Consider the following 23876-nt stretch of genomic DNA (forward strand, 5'->3'; position numbering starts at 1 on the left):
TAGCAGTAGGGCGAGGTAAAGCAGATAAACAAATGAGGAGGAGGAGAAGAAGGAGTAAAAGGCGGAGGGGTGTGTGAGAAAGAGATCGTGATGAAAGTAGGTGCCATTTTTGAAATAGAATGGGAATTTTCAGTTCTAGTAAATACACACACATTATGGTGCACACACATATACACTAAAGACGGCAACATTTCCATTTACATGTTTTTATTTTAGCACTAAATGCACAACTGAGCACAGCTTCTACGTGGATATGTATTTTGTGTGTGTATATTTAAACACATACACTGCAGTGTGTCGTGTTCTGAGTCATTTAGATGAATGTTTATCAGAGTTTATTGGAGGCTGTGGCCCCCTGCCTGACTCAATATTTGCCAAACTGGTAATTATTAAAATCTTGGCATAACACAGCCTCAAACTGTTGACACCTTCAGTTGTATTACTGAGCTAAGGACCCCCACCCCACCCCCACCCACATATGGTTTTCCAGAGCTGTTTCCACATGCGAGTACTAAATCCCTATGAAATCCAGTTCTATGAAGTGTGCCCTCTTTTTATTTGAGAAAAAAAGTTCTCAACACTGTAAAGCCTGCAAGTGCAGCAAGCTAACCAAAAAGAGCAGTTCTGCCAACAACATATCCACCATCAACAGCAGCTGTGTGCACTGAAAGAAATTTGTGTGTGTGGTCCTCCACAGAAGAGTCCCAAGCAAACACGGAGTGCATGCTTCCTGTCTTTGTCCACTTTACTTTTCAACACCCAAACCAAACACCCCACCAAGTTCAATATCTCAGGCTACTGAAGGGAATTACCAAACCACAACGGCTAATTAAATGCACATTCTTTCTCTACTGCAAAGCAGACTGCTATGAAACAAATACATTCAACTACCTAAAACAATCCTTAAAAGTATTCAGCAGCATATGTTGATAGTCACTGTTAAATCCAGAATTTAATTTAAAGTCCTTCTTCTTGCATGCAAGGTTTTAAATAATTTTTTAAATAATCAGGCTCCATTCAATTCAATCCAATTCAGTTTTATTTATACAGCACCAAATCGCAACAACAGTTGCATCAAGGTGCTTTAGACCCTACAATAATACATACAGAGAAAAAATGAAGTGCTCTACTTTTATGATTAGGCTTAAAACGTTCCTTTTTCCTGAAGCATAAAAGTCTTTTTGCTGCCCCTCCCTTAGCCTGGTTCTGCTGGAGGTTTATTCCTGTAAAGAAGGAGTTTCTCCTTCCCACTGTCGCCAAGTGCTTGCTCATTGGGTGTTTGTATGATTGTTTGGGGTTTCTCTGTAATATTGCAGAGTCTTTACCTTACAATATAAAGGGTCTTGAGGTGACAATTATTGTGATTTGTCGCTATTAACATAAATTTGAATTTAAATTGAACTGAATTGAAACAAAAAGTTTTAGTATAAGGTAAGGCCCCACCTTGGCTAGGGAAAATGCACATTCTCCAAGCAGTTGGCAAGTGATTGATCCTCCTTGCAACTAGTCACTTGAAGAATGCCACAGTTGCCCGAAGGCTGCAGGAAAGACAAAAACCCGTCTCCAAACACTTGCCCAGAACTCTCTGAGCAGCAGTGGAACTATGAAAAGTACAACACAAACCTAACACGGTGACTGTTTGCTTTTAAAGTAGATGTGGTGCCTTTTTAAAATATTAGTTTAATCTTTTACTTGGAAGGGCAACATTATCATTCTAGTATTTTAGTATTTAGTATTTATTTATTTATTGTCATTGTCAAGAACAATGAAATTGCGTTTGGGGCTTCCATACAACCCAAAAAAAAGAAGAAAATAATAAATACCCCTTAAAACCCAAGTGTACATATTTAACCCAGTGTGACTCCAATGCAATAAGACAATCCTTAGCAAGAATCAGAATCAGAATACTTTATTGATCCCTGGGGGAAATTATTTTTTGTTACAGTGCTCCATTTTAAACCAACATTAAGTTCGTAGAAATTCAGACAAAGACCTGAGAAACATGACAAAATACAACAATGCAACCCATTCAATATTATTGTACTGTGAGATATGATATCAGATATGATAGTTATCTATTTAAGAAAGAGGGGGGGGGCAGGAGGGGGAAGAGAATAAAGATATGATGCACCAATGCAGACCAGTTCATTGCTATTAAGAAGTTGGATATGGTTATTGTCCGTGAGAGGGGGGCAGAGAGTTCAGGAGCCTCACAGCCTGTGGATACAGGCTGTTGGCCAGTCTGGATGTTCTGGCCTGTATAGACCTGTACCTTCTCCCTGAGGGCAGCAGATGGAAAAGGTGGCGCGCAGGGTGATGTTGGTCCCGCAGGATACTGTGCACCCTCCTCAGACAGCGAGTGGGGAAGATATTACTGATCTCTGGCAGACTTGTTCCAATAATTCTGCCAGCTTCTTTCACCACCCGCTGGAGTGCTTGCTGATCGGCCTTGGTGCAGCTGGGGAACCACACTAGAAATCCATACGTCAGAACGCTGCTGATGGCACAGTTGTAGAAGTTCAACATCAGAGATCTGGGAATGTGTGCGCTCCGCAGTCTCCTCAGGTAGTAGAGGCGCTGTTGGGCCTTCCGTACAACTGAGGTGATATGGTTGCCCCAGGACAGGTCCTCGGTCACAGTTACCCCCAAGAATTTAAAACTGCTCACCCTCTCCACCGCCTCACTGCCAATGAAGAGAGGCAGATGGTTGTTATGACCCCTCTTCCGGAAATCTACAATGATCTCCTTGGTCTTTTTGGTGTTTAAGACCAAGTTATTGTCGTGGCACCATGACTCTAGTTGTTGCACCTCTGTCCTATAGTTTGTCTCATCATTGTTGGATATAAGTCCGAGCACTGTAGTGTCATCTGCAAACTTAACAATGAGATTGGACGCGCAGGAGGAAATACAGTCATGGGTGAAGAGAGTGTATAGCAGAGGGCTCAGAACACACCCCTGAGGGGCACCGGTGTTGACCACAAGGGTGGAGGAGGTGTTCTTACCCACTCTGACACTCTGTCTACGGTTAGTGAGGAAGTCCACAATCCAGTTGCACAGAGAGGAGTTAAGTCCCAGTTGGTGGAGTTTGGGACGGAGTTTGTATGGCCGGATGGTATTAAAAGCCGAGCTGTAGTCTACAAAGAGGAGCCGTGCATAGGTGTTCCTGTGTTCCAAGTGCTTCAGTAATGTGTGCAGCACTGTGGCGATCGCATCCTCGGTTGACCGGTTCTCCCTGTATGCAAACTGGTGCGAGTCCAGGGATGGTGGAAAAGCAGCTCTGATGTGTTTAATGACCAGTCTCTCCAGGCATTTGGCGGGAATGGGGGTGAGTGCCACAGGTCTGAAATCGTTCAGACATGTGACATTTGACTGTTTTGGGATGGGAACGATGGTTGCTGCTTTGAAACAGGATGGTACCAGTGAACAGGACAACGAGGTGTTATATATAGAGGTGAAGACGTCCGCCAGGTCCGCAGCACAGTCTTTTAGCACCCGGCCCAGCACTCCATCCGGCCCGGCCGCCTTCCTGGTGTTAATGCTCCGGAACACACGCCTCAGCTCATGAGTGCTCAGGACCGGAGCAGGGTCGGTTGAGGGGAGAGGGGACAGGACAGGGTCGGTGTTCTCCCTGTCAAAACGGGCATAAAAGAGATTTAGATCCTCAGCCAGAGTAGAACTGTCGGCTGAGGGTGATGGTGTTCTTCTTTTGTAGTCCGTGATAGCCCTGATGCCCTCCCAGACCTGCCTTGGGTTTGTGTTGTTCTCAAACCTGGCCTCGATACGCCTCCTGTGCTGCTGCTTGGCAGTCTTGATGCCTCTTCTCAGGTTGGCCCTGGCAGCACTGTATGCCTCCTGGTCCCCGGATTTGAAAGCGTTGTTCCTTGTTCGAATAAGTTGTTGAACTCCGTGTGTCATCCAGGGTGGATTATTAGGGAACACACGGAATCGTTTCCAAGTTGTTACATTGTCCACACAGAAACAGATGTAGTCCAAGACAGTGGAGGTGTAACTGTCCAATGCGACACGATTGTCAGTGTCCTGCACCTTGAATACATCCCAGTCTGTGCAGTGGAAACAGTCCTGAAGAATCGGAATAGCATCCTGCGGCCATGTTCTCACGGTTTTGGTTGTAATCCCAGTGCTCTTGATCTTTTGTGTGTATATTGGGTGTAGCAGAAGGGAGAGATGGTCTGACAGACCCAGGTGGGGATAAGCCTGGGCTCTGTACGCATTCGCCATGTTGGTGTACACCTGGTCCAACGTTCTATCTCCTCTGGTAGCACACTTCACATTACGGTGGAAATTGTGAAGTACAGATTTCAGGTCCGCGTGGTTAAAATCCCCAGCCGCAATAAAGACACTGTCCGGGTGTGCTACCAGGCTGTTATTGATGCTGCTGCTCAATTGTGCTAACGCTAGCTTAGCATTAGCATCTGGTGGAATGTAAACAGCGCAGATGTAAACGGCAGAAAATTCCCGAGGGAGATAGAATGGACGGCACTTTAACACCAACAGTTCTACCTCTGTACTGCACAGTTTTTCCGTTACCGTGACGTTCGTGCACCAAAGGTTGTTAATATAGATGCACAGCCCCCCGCCAGTCTTCTTACCCGAGTCCGCAGACCTGTCGGCTCGATAGGCGGTGCGGCCTGCTAGATCGATAGCCGCATCGGGAATGGCGCTGTCCAGCCAGGTTTCAGTGAAAATCATGCACGAACAGTTATTAAAAGTCCGTCGAGTGGCGATCTGCAGTCGTATTTCATCCAGTTTGTAACGGATTGAACGGGCGTTGGAGAGGAATATGATCGGGAGTGGTGGTTTAAACGGACTAGTCTTTAGCCGTGCCCACAGGCCTCCCCGCTTGCCTCTCTTCTGCCTCCGCTCGCAACGTCTCCTCCTGCGGCTTGCTGTTGCGGGTAGCCCCGGGGGTTGCTTAACGATCTCCGGGGGGATGAGATACTCGGATGTTAGTTGAAGATCTCCACGGCTTAGTTGTAGTAGATCATCTCTGTTGTATTGAAGTAACCCCAGACTGTGTGAAATAATACACAGTACCACCAAAAGTGCAAAAGTGTAGGAGCTCCGGGCCGCTGCGTCTGTGCGCGCCGCCATCATTCTTTCTCCAAGTTTCAGTTATGCTAAATAGACTGGTACTCGTATATTATTCTTCTACTCCAACTGAGCACTCAAAGTGCTTTTTATTACAATCCTCGTTTACTCACATATTCATGCAACAGGCTACTTCACCATGCAGACTGGAGTTGAGAATGATTGGACGACCCACTCTACCTCCCGAACTTGGTGGTTAGTAAGCGACTGTTTGCAGACGAGTCAGTACCTTCCAGGATTACTGCTTTTTCCTTGTGGCTTTTCTGTGGTTTAGCAATTGATCTCACAGCAACTGCCAGCAACCTCTAGCAATCACTCACCAGCTGCTCCTCTAAATGGCGGTTGGCAGATGGTCACCAATCAGTCTCAAGCCCTGTGTGACTGGGATCAAAATCCTATTTTAGGATTTCACAGTGCGAGATAAATAAAGACGAATGCTGCCCATGTTATTAAATATGAAATCAGGACTTACAATAAAGCATCCTCAAAATTATGTCAAATAAACAAGTTATTCCCAGAAGATCTTTAACTTTTTTTCAGCAGTGTTACTACCACCGTTTCTGTTTAAACCACAAATAACTTCAATCAAAACAGTTCTAATAACCAAACTATTCGATCAGGGAGAGTCACTTCATATGTTTTCACCTTTGACGCTTTCTGTGTGTTCAATAAATAATCAGTAATTTTAAAACTATAAAAACATTAATGAAAACATGACTCAAATAAAGTAACACATAAAACACAGCAGTTTAGCTACAAGGCAAAGAATGAAGAAAATAAAGAAATGGCCTGCCAGAAAAAGAAAAAATCACTTCTGTCGTAGGTTTTACGTCAATCTTTATTTTACCATGTGTCTCAAATTATAATAATAACCAAATTAATTGAATTAATTAACATTAATATGTGTGTTCAAGACCCAGTGAACCTTTACATTCCTTCGGTAGAATCCACATCCCGACCACCTTTTACTCCCCTCCTGCTGAGCTCTGTGTGCGGCTGCTCTTACTAATGCTGAGTCAATTACTACTGCAGGTGCCGAGCCTAAAAATGGGCCAAGGGTTGTGTGCGCCTGTGGGGGGTTCAGTTAAGGTGTTTACTCTGTATGTGTTCATTTTCCTTGGCTTTGTATCTGTCAAGCTTCTAAGAAGAAGAAAAAACAATTAGTTCTACAAGAAGGAGAAGGGAAAATGGAAAATAAGAGTTATTCAAAGAAAGCTCTAAAGCCCACATGCAATCTATACACACTCCATGTATTCTGAGTTAGGGGAAGAAACTGTGAGGAAAGATGATGAAATGATTATGAACATTATGCAGTTGTTATAGGATATATAATGTAACATTTTAGGATGTATAATTATAAAATAGTTCATATTTGATGAGGAGAATGCACATCATCATGAAAGTCCATATAATTTGTGTTCTGGAGAACTTGACTGCATTGTGCAAATGTCTTTTGTCAACCCTCATTTCTTTATATTTTGCAAGGAAAATGGGAAACAGTCGAAGCGATTTAGTGAAATGTGCAAGCGTAAATGGAAATACAGCATTTTAAACTAAATAAAAAGAATCTTTAAAATGTTACTGCTCAAGACTGTGAAGAAAAGGTTTAAAGCAAACACACCATTAATTGTCTTACATGCAGTCTAACACAATCCAAAGTCGGTTGCTGATGAGGGGTCATGTTATACCCAAAATACACCAAGACCCAGTGGGCTTATGCGCACACTGTGTGAGTCAACAGAGGGAAGGTCAAGCGAATTGTCCTTCGAGGTGCCTGAATGTCCATCTGTTACTCAGCATTCCAACCAGTAACTACAGTAGTTTAATATTTGACTTGAGACTGAATTATAATTAATTTCTACAGAAGAATTTTTTTTTTTGAAAAATCTCCAAATGCATGCAGATATTTCTTCTATAGGAATCGAAATATCAGTGCAATCTGTTCGGTGGCTGGTTTTGCACATCAAAGTGTTGGACTGATGGACAGCCAGATGGACAGATCAGTCAACAATTATCTTTACCCTTTGGCCTAACTCCTAGTGCTACAAAAAGAGAAATCTGAAAGAAAGATGAGAGAGAGATGGGAGAGAGACAGAGTGCTTTTCACAGAGATATTAATTGGACTGGGCTTTGCAGGACTGCTGCTTTGTCTTTTTCTCATCAACAGAGCAAATTAAGAACTTTTCAAATATTTGTTAGCCTGCTTAACATATTCACTGGGTCGTTCACTGCAACTTGCCTCATTTTTAAATGCTCTTTAAACAAAGTCATTGTTTTCTGTTTTAGTTTTCATTGCCATGCAGTGCGCACCCTTTGTTGCACCCTGGGCTGACTCTTTGTAATGGAAATAACTGCAACTTGCAACAACTGTTTGAAAAGCCAAAACACACACACACACACCGAAGTTCACAGCTGAAAGACTGAACATGTATGTGCATTTGCTGCACATCACGCACACGTGAAAAACAAAGTCGAACGCATCTGAACACATGAGCAGATTCACTGTAATTACATATTGCGTGTAAGCTGTCAAACTTGCACACAAACAGTCGCACTGCATAGTTGCACACAGTGCTCCTGACAAGGCTTATTGTTTGTCCTTGACATTTTCATGTATTTGATGAAAGGCTGGTATGAAAGGGCCATGTGTTGGCATCACAAATCTTCAAATGTGGAGCGATTTCTTTGTTCCCTCTCTCTTAGCTGACTCAAGGGACTTCTGTGCTCGGGGTTGACTTGTTAATTAACCACATGGCTGACTGATTCAAATGTGTGTATAGAAATTTGCACACAAAGTGGTAGTTACAGGAGATGTGAAGGGACTTTCCAAATGTACCCTTCATTAGTACTGCAGCAAACTGGAAGTGCAACCAAACAGTATATGGAGAAACACTCATTATTATTCCTTCCTAAGTTACTATTTTAATAGATAGATAGATGGATAGAGAGATGGTCATAAATCTAAGCATAAACTGCATATTTTATGGCTCATCTTTAAATATGTTTTGCTTAATTTTTAAATGGATGGACGGATCAAATACTTAACTTGTCCTACAAGGTCAGAGATCCAAGAAGGTATTCTCAGTGCTGATATTTTTTTAATATCTTGTAATGGTCTGTGTTTGTCTGGGTCAGAGAATGATGTCCTTGTTCCCCAACATAGTTTACAAAGAGGTCATTAAGGGGAAGGGCAGACCAATTGTGATGTCCAGTTGTATTTCCTTGTCTTTTTCTATGGTTGCTTATGCGTTAAAGTTAGCAAACATAAAGCAAAATCTTTGTTTTTCATTCTCAGTGCATGTGAAGGCGGGGACGTGTGAGGTGATTGCTGCCCATCGCTGCTGCAACAAGAACAAGATCGAGGAGAGATCTCAGACTGTCAAATGTTCCTGCTTCCCTGGACAGGTCGCCGGCACTACTCGGGCCATGCCGTCCTGCGTCGACGGTAGGTGTCACTTTATTGGTGTTTGGGTATCTTTTGCGTGCGCTTGCGTAGTGCCGCTGCCTGATGTGCACCTGTTTTGAATGTTGGCTAAAATGCCTTAGTATGGATTTGAACTCATCATATGTTTTCTTTGTCATGCATCTCAGGCAGAGCACTAAAGTTCAGATTGCTTTAATCGACTCTGAAAGAAAAAAGTGAACACTGCATTAGCAGATGAGCACATTTATGAAGATGAGTGCTGACAGTCAGGCCACACGGAGGAGCAGTCAGTATCAGGGGAAGAGATGCTAGAGTTAGCAAGAGGTTATTTGAAAGAGACTTTGTTCAATGCAGGTGCTACATATGACCAAGCCCCCTGTGTGCTGCAGTAAACTGAAAAATCTAAGAATTGATACACGACCAGGTAAACCCTGATTTACGGGCCAAGGCATAGAAGCCATCAGTATTCTCTTGGCAGCGTTTCTGTGTACTGGTAGCCAGAATACTGACTAGAAATGCATGGAAGCAAAGTGAAGCCTTTCTCCCACTGCCCGTTTTCTGTGCTGTTTCAGCAGACTAATTTATTACATACACTGCCTCTGTCTGTTATATTTTTGTGATGAATTCAGAAACCTTCTGAATATGATGGATTGCGTGGGGTTATATTCTGAACACAATCATTTCAAAAGTAATTAAATGTTTGCTTCTCAGGTAAACCTTAAAGGTGCAAGAAACAAAAATCTGAACTATTCCAGACAGAAAAGGGAACGTCTTCATCGCAGTAGATAAAAAATGGAATCTTGTGTTGTTCCACAACTATACTACAGCGCCATGGTCCTGAATTATTGTCTATTAATGTAATGTTGATACTGAATGTACCAGACATATGTTAAACTGCTTTCATTCAACCTATTTATGCATGCATTATTTGCATTATTTATGTATGCACTCACACCAATCAACTAAAGTTTGGACAAATATTAGGGTTTTATCACAGAAAGAAGTCCACGCTGCTCCCTAACTTTAGGTGCTCCTGCTGCACAAACCCCAGTCTTGGTGTGAGATATGAGCATACATATTCGGCACATCTACAATCAAACCCAACCACCTCCTGCTGACTCCGATATATTTCATAAATGTGCTGCTTAATTTCCAAAGGTAATCCAGCAAGTGATTATCTTGCAGCTAAATTTAACAATTTAACTGTGAAGAAACTTAATTTGTAGGAGATGGGGTTGGACAAATTCTAAAATGGATTATAATGAAGCAGCTCAGGAAAAATGCACCATGAAGAGGAAATCTTGTGTTTTTGTTATTACACCGAATTTATTAGTAGTCAGCGTTATGTAAACATCAGAGGACTCCCAACAAGAATCTTGATAGCAAAAGATATTAATCTGCAGGAAGTATTATCTTTACGAAGCTCTTTTGTTCACTGCAAATGAGAAGTTGATTTTTTAGACACAAATGTATTTGGGCATTTTACCCATAAATGAGATTAGTGTTTAGTGATGAACATTCGAAGCTATAAAATATTCCCGTATGCCTGGAAACCCGTCATCCACTAATGCCTCTGTGTTTGCAACATCAGTATCCAGCAGGCCCTCCAGCCTCGCAGAGTGGCACTTGATGAAATAACTGACCCAGTCTCCATTTCTCAGTTGTTTCTGGGTTTTGGGTGAGCGCTCAAACATGATGAAAGATTCACTTACAATACAACATGGCACAGTAAGATGAAGGGCTGGAATGGTGGAGTACATCTTTCTTACTTATGGCACCACAGATATACAGTACCGTGAAAAAACTATTTACCCCTATCCTTTCTTATTTTATTTTATTTATTTTTTTGCATATTTATCACACTTAATTGTTTCAGATCATCAAACAAATTTGAATATTAAACCTGAACCTGAGTAAATACAAAGCACCGTTTTTAATCTTTGAGTTTAAGGGAAAAAGTCATTACACCCTAAACCTGACAACTAGTTGTGCTTCACTTGGCAGAAAGAACTGAAACCTGTTTGGGATAAACAGCAATAAGGAACTGTGGCCCACTCTTCTTAGCAGAATTTTTGCAGAAAAACCTTCATTTTGTTTTTATTACTGAATTGTTCAAAGGTAGACTTGCTGTGTGTTTCAGATCGTTGTCTTGCTCCATAAACCAAGTTCTTTTCATTTTTAATGGTCAGAATGTTTTGTAGCAAATGTGAGATAAGCTTTTGTGTTCTTCTGGATCAGCAGATTTTTGCTTCCATGGTTACCAGTTTCTCCCAGTCTCTTTCCTATTGTTGAGTCATGGACACTGACCGGAACTGCGGTAAATGAGCCCTGCAGTTCTTTAGATTCTGTTCTGATTTCTTTTGTGACCTCCTAGATCAGTTCCCAGCAGGCTCTTGGATTTTTTTTTGGTAGGCTAGACCCTCCTGAGAAGATTCACTACTGTTTCAAGTTTTCTCCATTTGTGGATAATGAGTCTCGTTTGCTGGAGTCACAAAGCCTTAAAAATGGTTTTGTAACTCTTTTTAGACTGATACATGTGTGTCAGCTGTTTCATTAGTGTGTGGCACATTGTGTTTCTTTTTGAGCTCTTCTGTTTCACTGTGTCAAACTGGTTCTATTCTTTCAAAAGGCCTGGCCTGGTCAACGGCAAAAAACAGTTAATTCATGATTTAACAACAGGTAGGTTTGGCCAATAAATTCAATCATGAAAAACTGGATTTTGTATTTAATTGAGTTATTTTTGTCCTGCTAAACAAAATACTCATATTAACTCTCAGAGTTCTTTAACAATGATGACAGTCTTTAGAGTCTTTAGAGTGACAGTTAAAGAAAAAGGATTCATGACAACAGCTTTTATGTATTCACACATCCAGTCAGTCAGCTGTTTTTTCCTTTGACATTTAATCATGTTTTGTTTCTGATATGTGTTATATTTTCTGATGGTGTTTCATTATTTGTTTTTAACCTGAAGAATCTCAACAATCTCAGCTGGTTGTGGCTAATTAAATTCACATGATTCCTTTGCCCATGAAACCCATGCCTCGGGTAACTATCAGCATTTTAAAAATCTTTTTTCTATTGCTAAAAGTTTTATTTCACATTAGCCTGAAGGTTAATGGGATCAGTTGTCGTTAACAGCATCTCACTAATTATCTCGTGAGTTTTTATTTGTTCAAAACTGTGTAAAATGTTGAAAAAAATGCTGCACTTGCAAAATCGGTTTTAAAGAACGATGGTGATGTTGTCTTGCATAACATCACCAAATCATTAGCCCCTCCAGGAAAATGAATTATTTCCTAATTACTGTTAAACAGAGGAAGACATTTTTAACACAGCTTTTCCAAACATCTTAGTTTGTATTTTGGATCCAGGCGTTATTTCACTTTGCACACAGAAACAAATTTACTTTCCAAAAGCCAAAAACTACCAGGGTCAGAATTATTAGCACATCATTTATGTATCCTTTTTTATAGAGAACAGCCTGCTGTCGCTTGCTGTTGCAGTTTTCAGAAAGTCTTACATACATCTCCTGAGCAATCCCAGCCAATTCTTCTCTGCAAATCTCTCAAGCTCCTCCAGATTTGATCTTTGGTGGTCTGGCATGGACCCTGATGTTCAGTTCACCGCACAGATTTTCAGTGGGATCAGTCAGAGCTTTGTGCAGGTAGTTTTTTACCAGAAGCGACTTGTGTTTTGGGTCAATGTCATATTGGAAGAAAGAGCGATTGTTTGAAGTTTTCTTTCAATATATTCACATCTCTTTTTTTCTTCCTGATTCCATCCACCTCTATGAGATTCCAAACACACTGAAACATTACCGCAGCATAATACTCCCACCACCGTGTTTCACTGTAGTCAGAGAGCTCTAGTTTCATGTCATCTAATCAAAGGACACTTGAGTATGCATAATCTTTCTCCAAGTTGTCCTTAGTATACTTCAGTGTGGCGTGAAGGTGTCTCTTCTACAGAAGTGATTTTTTGCAGCCTCACACTCCATTCCTGTGCAGAGTTCTAGTGATTCAATTCAATTCAATTTTATTTATATAGCGCCAAATCACAACAAAAGTCGCCTCAAGGCGCTTCATGGATACAGAGAAAAACCCAACCATCATATGACCCCCTATGAGCAGCACTTTGGCAACAGTGGGAAGGAAAAACTCCCTTTTAACAGGAAGAAACCTCCAGCAGAACCAGGCTCAGGGAGGGGCGGGGCCATCTGCTGCGACCGGTTGGGGTGAGAGAAGGAAGACAGGATAAAGACATGCTGTGGAAGAGAGACAGAGGTTAATAACAGATATGATTCAATGCAGAGAGGTCTGTTAATACATAGTGAGTGAGAAAGGTGACTGGAAAGGAAAAACTCAATGCATCATGGGAATCCCCGGCAGCCTACGTCTATTGCAGCATAACTAAGGGAGGATTCAGGGTCACCTGGTCCAGCCCTAACTATATGCTTTAGCAAAAAGGAAAGTTTTAAGCCTAATCTTGAAAGTAGAGATAGTGTCTGTCTCCTGAATCCAAACTGGAAGCTGGTTCCACAGAAGAGGGGCCTGAAAACTGAAGGCTCTGCCTCCCATTCTACTTTTAAATACTCTAGGAACAACAAGTAGGCCTGCAGAGCGAGAGCGAAGTGCTCTAATAGGGTGATATGGTACTACAAGGTCATTAAGATAAGATGGGGCCTGATTATTTAAGACCTTGTATGTGAGGAGCAGGATTTTGAATTCTGGATTTAACAGGAAGCCAAAACAGGAGAAATCTGCTCTCTCTTTCTAGTCCCTGTCAGGACTCTTGCTGCAGCATTTTGGATCAGCTGAAGGCTTTTCAGGGAGTTTTTAGGACTTCCTGATAATAATGAATTACAGTCGTCCAGCCTGGAAGTAATAAATGCATGAACTAGTTTTTCAGCGTCACTCTGAGACAGGATATTTCTAACTTTAGAGATGTTGCACAAATGGAAGAACGCAGTCTTACATATTTGTTTAATATGTGCGTTGAAGGACATGTCCTGGTCAAAAATGACTCCAAGGTTCCTCACAGTGTTACTGGAGGCCAAGGTAATGCCATCCAGAGTAAGAATCTGCTTAGATACCATATTTCTTCTTTGAGACTCATATTCCTAATTAAGTCATTCACGAGTGTCTTGGCAGTTTTTCTGGTGCCTTCCGATGTCTCTCACTAGTTTTCTTTCCAGATTGTGTGAAATCTTTCACTTCTTACCTCTGCCAGGCTTGTTCTGTGCTGTGTGCCTCTCTTTGAATTTCTTGATGATACTTCCGAATCCAGTTTTTGACACTTGGAAACACTGTAATAGATTTATATATCCATGTCCTGCTTTGTGAACACCAACAATTATTTTTCTAAGTCTAAACTGATTTATTTAGTTATTGCCATGATGCCTTATCAAGTGACAGCTATGGCTGAAGTTCTTAAATAGAACATAATCTTCAATTTTAACTTGATTTTACAAGCTTTGAGCATCACAAAGTTAAAGCACATCATTGTACAGCAGGGGTTTGTGCTGTGGTGGGTGGTAATAATATTGTGTCAGGGTGGTAATAATATTGACCATGGTCTTTTTTGCTTTTTCTGCAATACTTCAGAGCAACCTTGCACACCTTTGCAAACCCTGTAAATTCTAAAGTTGCTATTTTTAGAGGTTTTTTTTAATGGTTATTTATTCTAAACGCTATAATGTTTAGAAATTATATAGTGAAAATCCCTTGCTCTTGGAAAAAAAACAACTTTAATTTTCTAGGGTGGCTAATAGATCTGTCCTCATTTGTATATCTAGTAGATGTGAGGATCTGTGTGGTCAACCACATGACAGATTAACTTTAAAAAAACAGAAAACAGCCTTTGATGCCGCCTGATTCTGGTTGAGTGAACAAAGAATGTTCTACTACATAAGAGATGTTTTAACAGCGATGCTCTGAGGCTCACAATGGTCTGCAGCTTGCTTTGTTTTCAGATTCATGAATCATTTATTGTTGGTGTGTTGAGGCAAAATGCAGCAAAGTGCAATAGAGGCAGACTTTTCAAATTAATTAATAATGACCAGTGTTGGGCAATTTACTTTGAAAAAGAAGTTAATCATAGTTACTAGTTACTTCTTCAAAAAAGTAACTGAGTTAGTAGCTGAGTTACAATATTCTAAAAGTAATTAATTACTTGAAAAGGAACTATCGCTCTCTCTCTCTCTCGCCATCACTCCTAAAACGTCCTCTGTTTTTTGTTTTGTTTTTTGCTCATAAGCAGAGAGGTCTCGCTGCGCTGTCCTTAGACAGTAAACGTGAGGAAACTATTGAGGAATAAACAGGCATATATCTTGTTTATCATGACTGGTTTTACTGGCCCATCAACACAATTTATAAACTGGTATATGTCACCTTGTTGCTTTGTCTTTAAGTGGTCATGTGATTGGCTTACCACGACTACTTTATTCTTCCTCAGTCAACCAGCAGCACTCATATCATTGTTTTGCCCCCTTAGCTCCAGGTGTTGTGCCAAAAAGTGATTGCTGCCTGGGGGAGCGCAGCTGCTAAACGCTGTAGCGCCCAGATTACTTACAGCTCCTTCCGTTAGGGCTGTGCGATATGACCAAAATCTCATATCCCGATATAAAACATCTAAATATAAACATACTTAATAAATATAATAATAAATATACTTTATTCTTCCTCAGTCAAACAGCAGCACTCATGTGATTGAGCAGAGTGAAGCTGACCCCCCCACCCACTTGAAACGTTTGCCCCCTGAGCTCCAGGTGTTGTGCTAGACAGTGATGGTGATCACCGTCCGCGGGAGCGCGCAGCTGCTTAAAGCTGTAGCGTCCAGATTACTTACAGCTACTTCCGTGCAGCTGATATAAGGTGCTGTGAGCTGAACACAGCTTCAACCATCTGTTTGTTGAAAAATAGTAACGGACCGCGTTTCCTTGTTAGTAACTGTAATGGCGTTGTAACGATAGGAATAGTAATTAGTTAGATTACTCGCCGTTACTAACGGCGTTACTTACTTCCCATCACTGATAATGACTTACATGAATTGAGTAATTTAAACATCCACACCAGTTTTTCAGTGAACTGGGACGATGTGGTCGCAAAAAGCATCTAGATCTGAGTCGAGCGATGAGAGGCCTTTGCAGAATTAATAAATGAAACAAGCTGAAATATAATTTTATATTTTCCATATCATGTTTTCCACATTGGTTTTTGTTTGTTGAGGTTTGACTGGCGCTCTTTTGATTGCATAATCTCGCTGTGGCTTGTTCTGTATGGTGCTTCAATGGGCGCTGATTTGAGAATTAGTGCTTTCAACTGTTTATCTCAAAGCACCAAAGTCGTGTTATTATAACTGTACCGGATTGAAACCCACATTTATTTTCTGGAGGCTCTTTGTTCATGTGAAATTTTGGTGTCAAAATTCACACACGCACACAAGTCTTGGAAACACATGAAAGGACATGATTGCACTTGCATCTTCATCAAAGTTAAAATTAACTCTGTCTCTTCTTCTTGTAGCCTCCATTGTAGCTCAGAAGTGGTGGTGTCAGATGCAGCCATGCATGGAAGGTGAGGAGTGCAAGGTGCTCCCAGATCTGACAGGATGGAGCTGCAGCACAGGCAACAAAGTCAAGACCACAAAGGTTTGTGTGCACACTTTACGCGTCCTCTCTCCCTGCCGTGCCATCCATTCAACACATACATGCATGCACACACCTAGCCAGACCAACCACAGAGTGATCCATTTTCACCTCTATCACGTTAGACTATATCCTTCTCTTCTCCCTGCTTTTCTCTCTTATTTGTCTCCGTCCCGTCTTCTTTCTCCTTTCACCCAATATCACTTTTTTTTTTACCCAGTTTCTCTCTCTTTACTTTTCCTCTGGACTCATCTTGGCTCCAACATCAAACATTCTCTGAAGAAAAATAAGGCCAACAAGAACAAGGCAAATAAAACACACACGCACCCTGAATATGAATATCACAATTCCCTTCACTCTCACTTGCCCTGCTTCCCTGCGTCTGACTGGCATGCCATCTGACTCGATGCAAAAAGAACTCGCCACATTTGATACACTGGAGTGGTAAATGCCCTGGAAAAATTTTTTATGCTCTCATTCTTCCACAGCACGGTTTGTGCAGTGTGTGCATGTGCACATTCTTCCCCCCTGTTAAGTTTCATGTACTGGCAGTCTGTCTGTGTCTTTGTGTGTGTGTGAAAAGGTGTGAATGCACGCTATATATCTTCCTGCTCAGCCTACGTCTGCACCTGTTGGCTTCTCTTCAGTGGCTTGACCTGAGCAGGCTCTTAGCTGTCTGTCAGAGGAGAAAAATTTGTGCGAGACTCACCTCTTGTCACTGTACGCCTCTGTTTCTAACCTCCATCCTTCTCTCTGCCTTCTCACCTTCCATTATTCATGGCTCGGTGCAGACCTTTGTTTTCTGCCTAAATAATTGATTGAAGGCGTGGTCAGAGAGGAGAGATGCGTGCATCTCCGTGGTTGGGGGGGAAAAAAGTGAGTGGTGAGAAGCGCTTAAGGCACACATGTTCTTCTCACGCCTTCCCAGACAGTGAACAGTGATGGTTAAGAATTCTTTTGGCACTGCTTCCTCTGCTCACCTCTCACCTAGCTAAGTGGCTCGTGCCCCCTGAAGACCTTTTTTCCCCTTAACAGCCCCTCCTTACTTTTACCTTTTTTCCCTGATATCATTTTCAGTTCTTATCTTAAGCACAGATTTGTGTTGTACTGCTCTTATAAGTGTAACTGATGTTTCCTCGCTCAGTTATGTCAGACAATGATACAAATAGAAAGAAGAGTCGTCTGGTTTGATTGGATAAAGCAGCACATGAGGTTTGATGCTATTTGAAGACAGTTAGATGTGTGAATGTGTGAATGTTGCTGACCAATCCAGCTCCAAAGTGGACATTTATAATTAAAGTAAACCAGTTTCAGGCAGGCACTGCTTCATCAGTGACTCTGTTGTAGTTTTAAGGAGCACAAATATTTGCTGTCTCTTGCATTCAGGTCTTTGATCAATGATCAATGATCTGTGTGTGTGTGTGTGTGTGTGTGTGTGTGTGTGTGTGTGTGTGTGTGTGTGTGTGTGTGTGCATCTGCACTATTTGAGAGCGTTAGCTGATGTGTTCACTTGATGATGAAGAGTGATTTTTTTTCTCCTCTCGTGTCGTACGCTGAGGTCAAGATTCGCAGGCATCCAGATCAATAGCATCGAACGTTCTCTTATGGTCCCATTAAGACCTGCTCGTAAATTGAAATTGACGATAGAGTGTGTATGAGAGGGAGAGAGAGAGAGAGGCAGGGGGATATGGAGAAAGGAAAAAAGAGGCAGGAGGAGATGGATGAAAGAGAAAAAAATCAGTGGAGAGTGAAAAGAAAGGCAGAGGTGATGGGTAGATAAACGAATAACGAAAACACTTGGGGAAAAAAACAAGCATAACGGTCAGCAGACAGCAGAAGGTAAGAACACACAACAGGATTTGGCACTCTCTGTCATTCCTCCTACCTGGAGACAGGGGGAAGGAGGAGCGAAGGAGGGAAGAGGGAGGACAGGAGGAGGGGTGAGAAGACAGCTAGATCAATGCCAAATAATATCATATGTATGAATACATGCGCATGGCTCAGTCTCCAAGCTGCAGAGCTGCCATAGAAAGCAAGGAAGGTGTGTTCGTCTTTGTGTAACTGCTCGTGCAATCGTGAACAAACAAGGACAACAATTTAGCAAGGAGTATAGGGTTTACCTACCTATATACTGCAGTGAGTGTACATCATACCGAGTAGATGTGGTGTTCTTTAAAAAAGACATTCAGTCACTTTAAACTTTGATAAGTGACCAGAATGGAAAAAAAACTGTAAATCCCTGAAGTGTGGCAGTCAAGATGTCACAAAACAAAACTGAAACATAAATATTAGTAATGGTACGTTAACTGTCTGCAAGCTAACTAAAGCTTGCATGCTAACTTATATTTAAGCAAGGGCAGTATTTACTTTGTATTTTGTATATATTTGTTTTCTTTTCTTTGTTATTTTTAAAAAGTTCTTCAGGAAGTTTGCAGTGAAGCAAAAATCAGATGTTTACTCTGAATACACGAACATTATGTGGGAGTAGGTAATTGATAATAGGTATTGATTTGTAAATAATTGGACATGGATAACTTGAACTTATTATATAAAAGAATATTGTGCAGGATAAATCTGACTCACTAGGCAGCTCATTCTCTTGACAATACTTTATTTAAAGATATAACACATCTTGGGGGTCAACTTGGAAGAAAGGCAGATTTGAAATGTAAAATTATATTTGGATGCATCTGTAATGTAATACAATGAACAAAGGCAGAAGAATTTTAATCACAGTTTTAAAAATAAAATATATTTTATGAAAGTTTGACCTTATGCGACCTTGAGTTAGAGGCAGAGTAATGTGATATTTATAAACCCCGTATTTCATTTCCTGCATATGTTGTCAGTGCAAACAAGCATATTTTTTAGTAGCTCTGTATAACAATATTACGAACAAGATATTTACCATAAAAGAAAGTTGTAGAAAAGTAATAGTTTAAATATTTATATAATAGCTTCTAGGTTATACGGCTTTCGTCAGTTTTTGACCTATAAATCATTGAGCTGACCTTGAAGACCTTGGTCGATGTAAGCCGAATTTAAATTTTTATTAGATTTCATTCAAAACTTTTCAGACAATTGTGTTTGCAGACAGAATGGCACCCACACAGTACACACACAAACACACAAATATAACCTCCTTGACGGAAGTAATTAATCCAGCAGCCAGCGATTTAATATGGTTATTTGTGTTTAAAAATAATAACCTTAGAAACGAAAGAAGACTTTTACCTTGTAATATAATTCAGAAAATGTAAGCTTTTGCTTTTCTGTCTGTCCCAAGTGTGGGTGACACTGCCTTGTAACACCCGACTGTTGGTTTTGTTATGTACAAGGAGACATTAATGAAAGAAAAACCAGAATATTTTAATTAAATTTGTTTCAGTTTGATTTGAAGTTGATTTTGTTCAATTCGCACACAAACTAAATCACATGTTACACAGCTTCTGTGACTTGTGTCAAATGTAAATAAATGTACCGCTGAAGGAGACATCTGCCTTGTGGCCATGCGACTACGGTAGGCAGCTAAATCTTTGGACTAAGTACAAAAAAGGCACTCGTGGGTCTAAAAAGGCTTGTAGAAATGACACCCTAGCACTTCTTGTGTGCTTTCTAAATTGAGATCTAACTATCTAAATCCGCCCTTTAATTGGGCACAGAAACTGCAACCTACAGGCATATTTGAACAGGCAACTGGATGAACACCTAAAGGGACTTTGACTTTGCACCTTCAAGTATAGCAGGCAGAGAGATGCCGCGGTGTGCGTGCATAGTGAACTGGCGTGACAACAAACGCCTGCAGACTCTTTGATCCGGCACAGGAGTAGACGCCTGAAGGCAATGGGAGCAAACCCAGGAAGGGTGGCCTGGAGCCATCAAGAGTAGATGCAGTAGTTTCAATTGCCAGCTTGGAAGAAACACTGCTCTGAGCTCTCTTAGTGATGGCTGGTATTTACACTTTGTTAGCTGGGACCCAGGTCAGACAAAAGAGTGTCTGCCCCATGAGGAAATAACAGAGAGACAGCATGTGTTGGGGCTAAGAGGGGAAACCACTGGGAAACTCAATAGGAGGGAAAGGCATGCAGGAAAACAGAAGAACCATCTTGGAGAAGCTGGTCTATTATATGCCCGGCACTGGCAGTTATACAGCAGTTTGTGCCTGTTTGATCACTGGCTGGTAGAAAATGTCTTCTAATAGCTTGAAATAAACCAGAAGTGAGCGTATGAGCAAAGAAAAAGCGAAGATGGATCGCCGAGATAAGGAGGCCATGTGATTAGTGCAGCCGTCTCGACAAATAGACGAAATGACATGGCAGAGGGCCAAGTGCTGAGGGTGCGGCAGTGTGGGCTGCCTGCCACGATTCAAGCTTGTCTTGTTTACGTTCCAGAAGAGACAGAAACCGTGTTGGTCATGTTTTCCACCAATAAGAGACTCTTCCTGTATTTTTCCACATAGAAGCCAGCACTGCATTATTTAAAGCCTTTCACTGACATGTAAAACCAGCGCTGGCTCTGTTCTCTGTTCTCTTTGCTGTTTCACGCTGTTTTCAAACTTTTTGGGTTCTGTTAAAATGGTGACCTTTGACTCACTTCTTCCCTTTCTTTTACAGGTGACCCGATAGTCCCGCCCATGTCTAGAGGAGCGTTAGAGAACGGCGGTGGAAGTACTTACACAGCACAACGGACTTATAAAATCGTAAGGAAATGGACTCTGATGGACATCAGTGAGGAACCAGTGATTTTTCCTGTGGATATTCAAAAAACGATGACTGCTCGCCATCTTAAGCAGAGCTGAGTGTCCTCGGGCCTTCACTGCGAAAGACTCAGTCACCCACAATTCTTTACTGCTTCTGAAAACAAAGTGAACTCCAACCTAAATGGCACTTGATTAGATGATGAAAAAAACATCTTTACAACAAACTATATTCTTTATCTCTCTTCTATGGCTAAGTTGTGTTCCATATGCATACTGGGAATTGCAGAAACTTGACTCTAGACAGCTATTCTGTATTACAAAACTAGCTAAAAAGAGGGAGTGGATCCAGAATGCTTGCCTCATGTAGTCTGGATGACACATTTAAATTTAACTGTGCCACACATGACACATTTGATGCTGTCAAAATGTTTCTGAAACTGAACCTCTTCTTTATTCAGATTTCACCTCCATACGAATATTTTACCTTAAATAGTTTGTTGCTTACCACACATGCCATTTTTTAAAATGCAGAGACAGTTTGTCAGTCTTCTCTTTGCTTTTGTTTTTTGACAGAGGACAAAATCCTTTCAGGGGTGAGGTTAGACTAATACCAAGTAGATGTTACGGTATATTGAAAAATGTAAACGTGTTTAAACAAAAGAAAAAAAAAAAGCAGTCCATGGAATCAAAGGGGCTAAAAATAAATCGATGCTCTAATGGTTTTAATATCTGTGTTTTTAAACGCCTGTTAACCGCTATTGAGTACATGTGTCAGTATTATATTAAATGAATAAAACCTTTCAAAAGAAAAGAGAAATCTCAGTCGTTTGCTTCAGCCCTCAGGGGGAAGATTATTCAAGTGCTTCTTGTCAGGACCCTCACAATACAGCTCACAATACCAAAGCTCTGAATTGTTTCTCAATGGCTGCACGGACCTGCTAGCAGTGCTGATAACATCAGCATGAAGTTAGCTCCCCCTGAAACCCTGAAATAACAGGAAACGCAAAACCGTGGCTTTGTAACTGCTGGTGTTAATTGAGTTGGCTTGAAGAGATATCATCAATAACTGGTAATTACTTTGCTGTTCACATAATGCATTAATTTTCATCGTGTTTATTTCCTGGAGCAAACAAACAGCTTCTTATATTAACAATTGTTTTGTCAAAGCTAAAAAAGAAAAGAGGAGCAACAAATACAGAACTGCTCCTCTCCGCAGGCGTCATCTGTGATCTGTAACTGACAACTTATTCATCAGGTCTACACAAAATCTCTGTATTTAGCTGTGTTTTTACCGCAGAAATTTTAGGCAGGCGAGGAATGAAAAAGGATATTTGTATGCAGCGCATATGAGCCCGGACTGCAAAAAACAAACTGTGCTCATAAACAAAATTCAGTGCTGAGATTTTGTGGCTCTGTTATTTGGCATTTTGTGAAATTCAATCAATAGGTGAGTATTGGCAGTGATATTATTCTATGAACATTATCTTGATACAGCTGAGTGCAACTCAAACAATAGCATAACTTGGCTGTTCTGCTGTATTTTCCATTTTGGCAGTGAAAGCACATCCTAGCCCAAATACCCAGTTCATGATCGTATAATTTCTCTTCTATCTACAAACCTACCATTCTGATACATCAGAAGCACGAGACATTATGCAATTAAAAAAGAAATGTTAATGCCCGAAACAGAGACTTTGATTTATGCAAGTACAACATTAAATTTATTGGAATCTGGTTAAATAATATTTACTTGAATCACATCCATTCAGTTTTTACACACCACGTTTCCTTAATGATTACGATTTTTGAATAAATAAACTGATTTTATAAGCTTCAGTAACATTTTACTTAAAATTATTGCCTCATGTTTACTGATTATATATGAGGTACTGTGCAAATCTCTTAAGCCACCATTCAATGTCAACAGGAGCTTGAGCATGACATTCTTGAGCAGTAGTTTTCCACAATCTTTGGACACCTTGTTGCAAAAATACATAATTAGCTCATATTTCTGTGGTTGAATCAATGAAAAACATCAAACATGACACAGTTTGACACAACTATCGCACCGAAACGTGTAATAGTCATGCCAATCCACCATCCATGCAGAATAACAGCAGGGAGATATTTTATTTCAAGTCAGCATGGAAACATGAAAAGTCAACATGAAAATAATCACATTATCAACACAATTACATGTAAATACATATTCGCGACATAGCTTCATTGACCCTGGAGTGTACTTCATCCCCCTGCTGGTAATGTAATTTCTGCATGCACGTCCATTTTACGTTTCAGAAAGCCAAAGAAGGGTGGGCTGGCATGTCTATTACACCTTTTGCCAAGATATCAGGTTGTATGACAGCACAGAACCATTCATAAAAGTCTCCTATATGTTCAAGACCTGGATTTGCACATCCTCCTGACTTCTCCAAGTTGGTCACAGCTCAATAAATAAATATATCAGGACATATTTCCTGATATCAGTGCACAGAGAACCGATGCAACTATTAGGACATATCAACACTTTCCAATCACAATGGATTGCCGACCAGATGATTACAGTAACAAGTGTACATACTTGGTCAAATTCACTGTGTGCTGTATATGTGTGGGTGTATTTTCTGTCATTATTTTACTGTTGTATTATCTTATAACAAAATTTACTCATAGGAAAATAAGAAATTCTACTGTCACAACTTTTTAAAGTATTATATTAAGATGATGGTCATATAAGTTTGTAGAACAATTTTAAAAAAGTAGAGTACGCTGTGAGAGGATAGAAGTGTGTGTCCTGCAAGCATGCAAGTCGATGCTGATGTTAAACAGGGCTGAGCGTCTGTTCCAAACCTGATGACTGCAGTGAAACAAAGAAGCTCAGTCCAGGAAAGTTGCAAAGAAATATTTTTGGAGGTTGAGGATATGTACTGTGTGTTTTCCTTTTGTGACAAACACACACACAAACACTCATATATATATATATATATATATATATACAC

The 23876-nt window shown here is 40.7% G+C and overlaps 1 protein-coding gene across 4 annotated transcripts in view; it reads left to right on the forward strand.

Moving 5' to 3' along the window:
• LOC308407594 (chemokine-like protein TAFA-2) overlaps positions 1-21698 on the forward strand; it is a 105880-nt gene extending 84182 nt beyond the window's left edge. For all 4 annotated transcript variants that reach the window (XM_080899378.1, XM_080899379.1, XM_080899377.1 and 1 more), the window contains 3 exons: positions 8405-8554; positions 16057-16181; positions 20792-21698. In XM_080899378.1, the coding sequence (XP_080755504.1) occupies positions 8405-8554; positions 16057-16181; positions 20792-20803 (287 nt within the window). In that variant the 3' untranslated portion in view covers positions 20804-21698. The remainder of the gene's footprint in view (positions 1-8404; positions 8555-16056; positions 16182-20791) is intronic.
• The last annotated feature ends 2178 nt before the right edge of the window (positions 21699-23876 follow it).

This window comes from Rhamphochromis sp. 'chilingali' (assembly GCF_963969265.1).
Source record: "Rhamphochromis sp. 'chilingali' genome assembly, chromosome: 12".
Taxonomy (NCBI): domain Eukaryota; kingdom Metazoa; phylum Chordata; class Actinopteri; order Cichliformes; family Cichlidae; genus Rhamphochromis; species Rhamphochromis sp. 'chilingali'.